The 10,576-nt window shown below is 38.9% G+C and overlaps 1 protein-coding gene across 1 annotated transcript in view; it reads left to right on the plus strand.

Moving 5' to 3' along the window:
• si:dkey-92j12.5 (multiple PDZ domain protein) overlaps window positions 1–3,663 on the plus strand; it is a 64,333-nt gene extending 60,670 nt beyond the window's left edge. Inside the window, exon 45 of the mRNA XM_050044159.1 lies at window positions 1,197–3,663. Within this exon, the coding sequence (XP_049900116.1) occupies window positions 1,197–1,343 (147 nt within the window). The 3' untranslated portion in view covers window positions 1,344–3,663. The remainder of the gene's footprint in view (window positions 1–1,196) is intronic.
• The last annotated feature ends 6,913 nt before the right edge of the window (window positions 3,664–10,576 follow it).

Raw genomic sequence — 10,576 nt, forward strand, 5'->3', positions numbered from 1 at the left:
CACTGACTCACTGACTTAACGATTTGACAATGGGACAGCCCTCACACACTCACGCACTTCACATGAACGCGCCTCTAAGTCAGTGAGTCTGTAAGGGATCGGATTGGAATTGGGCCGAACAGTCTTATGTGATTCATCAAGGCAATCAGCAACACCTGTGCTGCACCACTCCTGCTCAGATGGGACAGATGGGAGATGTAGTTCAAAAGCAGAGTGTGTAGTCCTCTCTGGACAGCAATAGATTTCAAGTCAAGGAAGCATTATAGAAACACTCCACAAGAACCATGCACAGACAAAAACAACCAGACAATAGAGAAAAATATATACATATATACACAACATAACAACAACATAACAGTAAAATACTTTTACTAAAATTTCAAATGCAGGACTTTTACTTGTAACAGAGTATTTTTACACACTAGTATTACTGCTTTAACCACCAAGGGCTGTAACTCATGACACAAAAGACTAGAATGTTGGTGAGGAGTGTGATGGAGGGGATGACGGCCCATCCCCTTCTGCACCAAACCTATCTTCCAACTTGGCCTCCATTTTGATCTCAACTACACACCTTATAGGTGTGGAAATCACCAGAGGATCTATGATATGATATTATCGCGATACTTAAGTCTTGATACGTGTAATTGCGATTTTAAATATATATTGTGATATATTGCAATAAGGTAAAGTTTTTAGTCTGTTCATCTCAATTCAGCCATTTTTTTGCAGCAGCAAAATGTATCTAGTGGACTGGAGCGGTTGTGTCATCGTGATGACAAAAATCTGTCCACAGACAGACAAACACCTGCCAAAGTAGTCAAATGTGTTTCTTTTGTAGTTCCCGCTACAATATGTGTCACCAAGAACACACACACACAGACTCACAGGGTGAAAACAATACCAGGCGTCCCAACATTGTTGCTGCCGGTAAAAATCATGAAATGTTTCACTATTTAGAATTCTTAGTTATCATTGGTTAAAAGTGTTACAAGTGTAGAGTAATAATGCTGTTGTTTATCATTTAAAACATCTAGTTTATGTATGACAATATGTTAAACATATTTAAATTTAGAAATACTTTATATTTTAACGTGATCAGTTATTACAGTATCCTTTTGTCTTTTGCATGTTATGTCATGGTGCAAACAGCTTGTTACCTTGCATGGTGATGAACTAGTCTTCTTCCTCTGCAGGGGGCGGCCATAGAGGACGGCAGGCTGAAACGTGGAGATCAGATCATTGCTGTGAATGGACATTGTCTGGAGGGTGTGACTCACGCTGAAGCAGTGGACATCCTCAAGAGGACCAAGGGAACTGTAGTCCTAACAGTGCTCTCTTGAGTCGTGGCCGATTGTGTTAGAATGTCTTAATGTCTTTGCTTAGTAGCGCATTAAAGAATGTAGCCGCCTACCTTAGCGCTGCCTCACATAAACCTTAGAAGGCAAATGTGGACAGTTAAAGTGATATAGTTTTCTATTAAAATTTCTATTAAAAGAAGAGTAGATGCTGTAGGTATAAATTTATCTGAATTAAGTTTGAGGAAGCTACCTCAAACTGCAGCTGGATGTATTAACGTGAACAGTTTCCCCAATATAAACTCATATTCCCGTAAAGGTGTTACTAGTAATTATGTGTTAATGTTATAGGAATCTCCATATCCTGATCATGAATATCTGTGTATTCATACAGAGAGGACATTTTTAAGGTTACCATAGAAGTGATGCTCATAAAAACCAAAGCATCCAAGGCATATTAAAGAGGCCCTATTATGCTGGTTTTCAGGTTTATTTGTGTATGTTGAGTGTTTACAAGAACATGTTCACATACTTCAATGGTCAAAAACACTTAATTTTTTCTCATACTGTCTGCCCGAATATACCTGTATCAGAATCAGAATCAGAATCAGAAATACTTTATTGATCCCCGAGGGGAAATTATTTATGTTACAGGTGCTCCTTGCAAGAGAGGAAAGATACGTGAAAATATAAGAAATTTAAACAATAGTATTTACAAATATATAGTTAAATAAACAGGAATTATTAACAAACATAAACGTAAATAAATATATATATATATATACATATATATATTGTAAACTGAACAAGATTATTTACACAAACAGAATATATACAGTCAGGGTGAATGGGGTTATTGCATGGGAATGGGGTTACTGTATTCACCCTCTGTCTGAAACACGACATGTTAGCAGCTGTCTCTTAACAAAAACTAGTCTGGTCTGATTGGTCAGTCACCAATGAGAGCTTCAAAACCAAAATTATCACAACTGGCCATGTTTTAGTAGGAATATTATCCGAAATCTGGGACAAATAACAACATCAGACACCAACATTACATTTTTACCTCACATTAGCATGTAGCTACATGTAGCAGTGTACTTGCAGCCAGGGGAAAGACTGTAATATAGTGGAGCTTTCTACCTTCAAAAAAAAATCACCGGTAGAAGCTGCAAAACCAAAATCTTTACAACTGAACATGTTCTAGTAAGAATATGATCAGCAATCGGGGAGAAATTAACAACATCTCAAACCAAGATTACATGTTTCCCTGATGTTAGCATGTAGCTACATGTAGCAGTGTACTTGCAGTCAGGGGAAAGACTATAACAGAGTATAGTGGCACTTTCTACTTTGAAAAAATCACCAGCAGAAGCTTCAAAATCTTTACAACTCAACATGTTCTAGTAGGAATATGATCAGAAATTGGGGAGAAATTAACAACATCTCAAATCAAGATGACATGTTTCCCTGATGTTAGCATGCAGCTACATGTAGCAGTGTATGTTAACACTTGCAGGAGTGTGCCTGAAGCACATGACTATGTAAAGATGTCCATCATGAGTTGACATCAGCTTGTCTCAGAAGTAGAAAAAAAAATGTTGGAAACAGAATATTAATAACCGTCTGAATCCTGAAACTTTGCCCATGTTTAAAATGAACATCAGATATTGTAACATTATATTCATGACAGAAAAGCATAATAGTTCCCCTTTAAATAAGCCAATACAGCAGTGTCCTGACTGATGATGATATATTGTGTCTTAATTATTCCATTCAAGGTACTTATAATATAGTCATGCAGTGATACGCATCATTGCTCATGTAAACACATTCATGAATAAATTACCATTCCCAAACCTCTGAAACTGCCGACCGAATGCAATAGAGGCATCTTTCAAGACACAATGTCATGTGTATTACCTACTGTCTATTGACTTCTGTTCATTCAGAGTTAACTACTGTGATCAGCTCCTAAGACCCAAAACATGCCAAGTGCTTCTGCCAATCTTTTTTATGGCAATAAGGTTTTAGGACAATTTTTCTTTTATTTTTCACTCTCACATTGTAATCATTTCAAGTGTGTCATGATTGCTTAAATAATCAAAGTACCTTACATGTCTTTAACATTTTAAATATCAGCAAGTATGTGCGATTTATTTATTATTTATTACTGTTTTCTTATCTTTAACTTGATCAGTTTTCTTTTAGGAAGTATTGTTAAATGTGCAATCTTTATTTAGAAACTGTATGTTTTGTATGAATTAATTTATACTATGATATTTGTTTTCCCCGCAGTCATTTATTTGATTTCATTTATGTCGGTAGTCGTCAGAGCCACAACACACGTGTGTTTGAGATTGTGTAATATTGTATTACTGAATGTACTGTAAGTGATCTTATTAAATGTTCATTTGCTAGAGTTTTGTATTTGAAACTTTTTTATAGTTCAGGACATCGGTTGCTCTGCTTACTTAGCTGCCTGGTGCACTTCTGTGTGTCATGTTGCAGTGAAACAAACAGTCACCTGACCATGGTCATATTTTAATAAGGAATGACAACAACACAGAAGTCTTTCTTGATGCTTTGTGATGTCCCTCCGGAATAATACTGAGTAGGATAAGCTAGTGGATATCACATTGTTTGACTTTCAAATCCCACAGATGCAAACCAGAAAGGAGTATCTGAGAAAATCTGAGATTCTTGAACTGTTAAACGAGGACGTCTGTGCCTGCAGTTACATTTTTTAAGGATAGATGCAAGATTTTTTTTATGCATATTTTTGCATCTATTTTCAAACCAGTGAACTGAATCTTGCCTTGGGGGTGTTTTATTGTCGTGGTTATGCTCTTTGTCTCTTGCTCTTTCCCTCAGTCTTTGTCAAACATGAATACATATTCAATTTCACTCAGGTTCAGTCAAGTGAGTGTCACACCGTATATCATGGAGTGACAGGGCAGCACTAAATCACAGAGTAGGTGAGTGACAACAGGAGAAGCAGTTGTGAAAGAAGTGCTCAGATCTTTCACTTAAGTAGAAGTAGCAATATCACCATGCAGAGATGAATTACAAAATTTACTTACAGTGCAAAAAGTAAAGTACTCATTACAAAGAATGTCCCATGTCAAAGTAATTATTGGATTATAATTATTGGTGCATCAATGTGTACATCACTTAAAGGTGACTAATAATTCATCCTCATATTTATTTATTATATTTTGTACTATCAGTCTGAATTTACACATTTATACAAGTAGTGTCAACCCAATTCCCAGAATAAATGTTTGCATTGTACATTTCTCCGAACCACAGATATGTTACATTTGTATGGTTTTATGTGGTGGATACTTCACGTTTCAACAATGCTGTGGATAACGTGGTTAAGTTAAGGCAGAAAAATTATTCGGTTATGATTAGAAAAAGATCATGTTTTGGGTTAAATTACCCAGGTGTGGGGGCACAATCTCTGCTGGAAATGCAGCAATGTCTCAGTAAAAAAACACCCAATTTTCGAGAGACTATCCCCAGTGGAAAAATAGTGATAACTTGCTTAATACACCTACATTTGGGGTTTTAAAAAGCTGTTGGAAGATGCAGCGATGTCTCGGTAAAAAAAACAACCACTTTTTATGGTTTTATGCCGGCTGGAAATGCAGAAATGTCTCGGTAAAAACCAACCGCTCTTCTAAGCACTATCCCTGGTGGAAAAAAAGCTATGACTTGCGAAAAAACACCCATGTTTAGGGGCTAAAGAGCTGCAGGGAAATGCAGTGATGTCTCTGTAAAAAACAAATGCTTCTGTGGCACTGTCTCCAGCGGAAAACCTTTCCTTGAGGTAGAAAGTGGTTTCTGGCACAACTTCACCGATTCACAAGGTGCATGGAGAGTGAGGAAACACTGAAAAATGTCAAAAGAGCTCCAGCAACACTTGTGGTATGGAAAAGAAACTTTATTGACCGACGCGTTTCGGCTTGTGGCCTTCATCAGGGTCATCAACAGCGGAAAACCAGCAACGGCTTACTAAAACACACCTGCATTTGGGGCCTAAAAAGCCACTGGAGGATACAGCAATGTCTTGGTAAAACAAAAACAAAACAAAAAAAAGCTTTCCGCGAGACTATCCCCAGTAGAAAAATACAATGATGTCTACATCTGTTCTAAGGTAAGACAACATCGTGTTTGAGGCAACATATTGTCACTTTGCTGGAAAGAAATACAAAGTTATCTTTAACATTTCTAGCTAACGTTAGCTAAAGTTAGCCTAATGTTAGCTCCTAGCTGTGTTGTTCATCATGTCACCTTGTTTGCTGGGAGTTCATTAGCCTATTTTGTTCTAGTTTTGTACTTTGGTGATCGAACATCATTGTTAGCTGTTGTCCAAAGGGCTCTAGTTAAGCTAACGTTAACTTCTGGAGCTTAGCTTCATTAACTTATCAGAAATCGCAGAGATAACAAAGGTTGGCAAACGTTATGCTGAATGATTCAGTGTAAATACTGTAGCACCAAACTAACTAAGAGACACTCTTGGTAAAGATGGTATGGCCGTTATCCTTTTCTCATATTCTGAGCCAAAAACCTTAACTTCAGTGGCACTTGAACTTGTTGTCTTTGATGACGATTGCAATGAGATGCGGTTTACAAGCATACACTCTGACCTGTAAATTGTGGCTTGTAATTTAAGCCTTTCATCGACCTTCTCAACAATAAAATGATGAATATATCCCTCCAATGCGTAGTTTAGGCCCTTTTGGTTACTTCTCAATGACATCTGATCGTTATGTTCCCAAAAATCATCAATTGCCTCCTGTGAAATGCCGTGTACTGTGACACCTGCCAAAGCGCCGGTCACTGAATGTTGATAGTTTGTCCGAGTGAGTGGAGGGGGGCGTGGCTTAGCCATAGGTCAACTGGGAGCTTAAAAGCTGCTGGAAAATGCAGCTATGACTCTGTAAAAAACAAATGCTTTTTGTGGCACTATCTCCAGTGAAAAAACAGCAGCGACATAGTAAAAAACCCTCATTTACAGTAGGTCCTGAAAAATCACTGGAGGATGCAGCAATGTCTTGGTAAAAGACAAACGCATTTCGTGGCACTATTCTGACTGGAAACGCAGGGATGCCTCATCAGCTCATATACCAAGAATTTAAGAAATGTTGATATGATATGTTTGAAACTTGCAAATATAACACATTTGTGGTTTGCAGAGGAATACAATGCCAACATTTTGGCTCTGAATTATAGTGCAGTAGTATTATAATGCAGCAGAAAATGGAAATACCCAGGTAAAGTATGAGTACCTCAAAATTGTACTTAAGTATAGTACTTCTGTAAATGTAAGTAGTTACTTTCCACCAAAGAGAAGAGAAGAGGAGGACTATTTTGGGAAGTACAATATTGTAGAGGAAGCTGAAGAAATTAGTCTCAGTTAGGACTGAGACATTTTCAACCTGAGTCAGAGAAACGCCGAGGGAGAGTAAACCTGTGCCATTTCTTTGTGAATGCACAGAACTTTCACTTTAATTACCGGAGTTACTGGTGACAACTTGACAAACAATACATTTGCACACAAATGTCTCATTTAGGAAATAGGAGGCATCTAGGGAGATCCTGTCTGGAGCCTCCGCATTAATCAAAGCCATCTGTTCACATTGCAAGCTTTATTGAAACCCAGCCATTGCAGTCTGGTTTATCCTTCTCCAGATGAACAATTGCCTTGCCTAAAGGCTGGCGTGAAGAGAGTTTTAAGATGGAGAAATGGCTAAATGCTTTTTTGTGCATTTAACCAGAATTTCTCCAACAATATAATGGTTCTTTTGTGAAAGATAAAACTCATATATCTGCTACTTGTTTGGCATCCAAAAACATATTTTTAATACTGTATTTTCATCATGTGAGCTACAATGGATTTCCATACAGCTCTTATGGGAGCCGCAGAGGGCAGATGCAGTGACATCTCCCTTTTTTTCTCTTTCATTAAGCAAGAAAACAGATCTGCTGGTTTTCACAACTAGGCTCAAATTCCCTTTCCTTCAAACATTTATGAGGAAAATACCAGCGGGCCACTGGACCTTTTCCACTGCATGGCCCTTCTTACCCTCTCTCCCATTATGTATAAAACCTACACTGGGGCCTATCCACTGTGGCTGCAAAACTGCGATGCATTTTTCCACGGCTGAGAATAAGAGGACTTCCATGAGAGCACACTTGACATGAAAGGCACTAATGATCTACTCTCTCGGGAGGGTAGCAGTGGCCAAATGATTGTTCTGTGTGTGTGACTGTCGCATCTACCCATATTAATAAATCCAAATGCTTGTCTTTTTGCTGTCAGTGTAACCTGCTGGTACAGAGAGAACAGCCAACTGAAGGTGGATCCAAAAAAATCAGCTCTCCCTTCCCATTCATTCCCATGAGATTCTTTTTCAAGATACCTGCATGCACTGCAAAAATGCCATTCCTAAGCAATTTAGTCCAGTGCTGAGTCTTACAATCTTGCTTTACTTAAAGCAAGATAAAAATATCCCGACAGCTGCTGTTCATAGAGTAGGTCTCCAGTAGTTACAGTAAATTAACAGTTATAAATTTAAGTGCCACCAGTTCCAAATCATTTCCCGATATAAATCTAGGCTGTCACAAGCAATTGAGCTGGACTAATGGCAAATTTGATGCAGAGAAGCATGCATGCTTATGTCATGCGGTTTTATTCAGTGGCATAGCCTGAAGCAAGAAATAATTAGGCACCATCATGCAGTTTTCGCAGAAAAGCACTGCGTGACATGCCACATCTTCTGGTTATGAGCTTTAAAAGCGCTGAAAATGTTCTTTTTAATTTTATATATTTTACCCCCTTTATCTTTTTTATTTTCTTGTGTAAAAGTAATTCATTTAAAAAAAAACACATATGTCTCAAATCCAATTTCAAAGCTCACTATGTGTAACTTTAGATTATAAAAGGTTAACTGCACTTCAGTCCTCTGAATGTTAAAGCCTCAGTGTGTAAAAATGGTGAGTAACAGTGACATCAGCGGTCACATTCTAGATTGCAGTGCTCACTCGCGCTCACTCGCGCTCACTCGCTCACCCCTCCCGTCGGGTAAGTGACGGTGGCCTCGTAGGACAAAAAGCCTTGTGCAGACAGAGATGGCATCATTCACGAGTTTTTCAAGTTTTTCAGGAGTAGGCCTATCTAGCGATGAGGTAAATATTTATTTAGGAATCTAAACCATGTTACGATATTGTAGCGACCCTGCAGTAAATGTTCTGTTATAATGTCAATGTTCTGTGAGATTGAATGAGTATAGGTAGGGGGACGGGGTGCGAGTGTGACGGGGATGAGAGCTGTGTGAGTGCGGGTGCTGGTGTGTGTATGAGCGAGCTGGAGGAGAGGGCAGGAGTGCACAGTTGGAATTACAGCTAAGTTCTTGTTTGTTGGTTGTTTTGGTGTAGTTACAGCCAACAGTAACCTGTACTGTTCAGTAATAAACGGTGGTTTGCTGAATAACTGCGTCATCCTTTCCACACGTCCTGGCGGACGCTACAATATGTTATGGCTTACCAGTGACATATAGGTTATCTGTGAGATATAACCTTATGTTAGGAGTGTTTTATTTCTAATTGTTTTGGTAACATGAGCAAACATTATCACAGTAATGCTAAAATAACATGTTTATGTGATAGTCACGGCACAGTGCAGCAAATATAGGTTGGTACGATTATATAATATATGCATCTCCAGAGTGTTCTTCCACAGGAGTTCTTTCCACCTGGAATAAGCAACGTCGATATTCACTCACGTTTTGTCCCGTCCGGGCAAAACATGTGTGGTCCTCCATTTAAAGTGCGACAGAATCATAAAAGTACAAAGCAGGTTCACGCAGAAGCGCCCCGGATTGAGCTTCACCTTCTCTGTCTCCAGTGATGGCAAGTTCTAGGTAAACGCGAAAGGCGAAGCGCGTATATCTCTTTCGGCCACTGTATTCAAATATGGCGACGCAAGACGTTATAGATATTTATATATTTTTATTTATTTATAAAAGCAATAGTTGATATTTGCTAATAAACAACCACGTAAATTACACATTGTAACTTTAAGAAAAGCAAATACTGAGGAAATGACCTCTCAAAGTACAGCCCTGCTTTATCCTCAACAAATGCAACACGGGATCTTAAATAAAAAGTACATGCTTTGCATTCGCTTTTGTACGTAGGTAATTACTCACAGGCAGGTGGCTGCAATTACTGAGTGACTCCAAGTAAAAGGCTCAGCATGGCCTCTCCCTGCATTTGAAAATGTCTTAAGGGCCCTAACAGGACAGAGCACACATTAATCCATAATGCACTATGTAACATTGAATCTACCCCACATTTCATTGGTGTTGGTGCAGGCAAGATGCGGTTTATAGAGGAAAAAAGTAAACTAAAATGGCAGAGTTGAGCCAAATTCATGCAGATCTACATGCAAGAACAGAATTCCAATGAACAGCGTTGAGGTGAACACGATGGAGCATTGCCTTAACACAGAAATCGTAACTAACAGGTTCTCCCACCCTGCTCCTCGTTTTAAGAAGACTTTATTAATCCCTGAGGGGAAATTCAGTTTTTTTCACTCTGTTGTCATATACACACAGGCCCAAAATATACACACATGCACATGTGGGACCAATACATGCATTAAATGGAGAGATGTCAAGGTGAGGGAGCTGCTGTGGACAGGTGCTCCTAGCAGTTGGCGGTTCAGTGCCTTGTTCAAGGGCACCTAGGCAGTGCCCAGGAGGTTAACTGGCACCTCTCCAGCTACCAGTCCGCGCACCATTCTTGGTCCATACAGGGACTTAAGTCGGCAACCTTCCGATTCCCAAGCCAAAGAAAATATAATTAGTTTGTTTTCTTTAGTGTATAAATACTTGAAAATAAATATTGTCGTGTTTGTTCAGGCTGTTCTAACAAACTGTTTTATGTTTTCCTTATCGTCCATATCCTATGTATTTTGAAAGGCCGCAATCACATGACCAATGTGCTGGCGTGTGTCTAGTTGGAGTAGGAAACGATGAGGCAGTTGTAAAGAGGCAGGTTGGGGTGGTGGATGGGTCACAAAACACAAAACTTTCTCCTGGAACCATGTGAACTTTGAGTAAACATTGAGTCATTTTAAGATACATCACCATTTTTCTTTTCCTAAACCTCACCTCAGTAACTTGATTATGTTGTTTAGTTGCCTTAGAATGAGCCTTTTACATCTACCCTACATAGGGAGCGGGTCCCTCTCCACAAAGATTGCC

This window comes from Epinephelus moara, chromosome 5 (assembly GCF_006386435.1).
Source record: "Epinephelus moara isolate mb chromosome 5, YSFRI_EMoa_1.0, whole genome shotgun sequence".
In the NCBI taxonomy this organism is placed as follows: Eukaryota; Metazoa; Chordata; class Actinopteri; order Perciformes; family Serranidae; genus Epinephelus; species Epinephelus moara.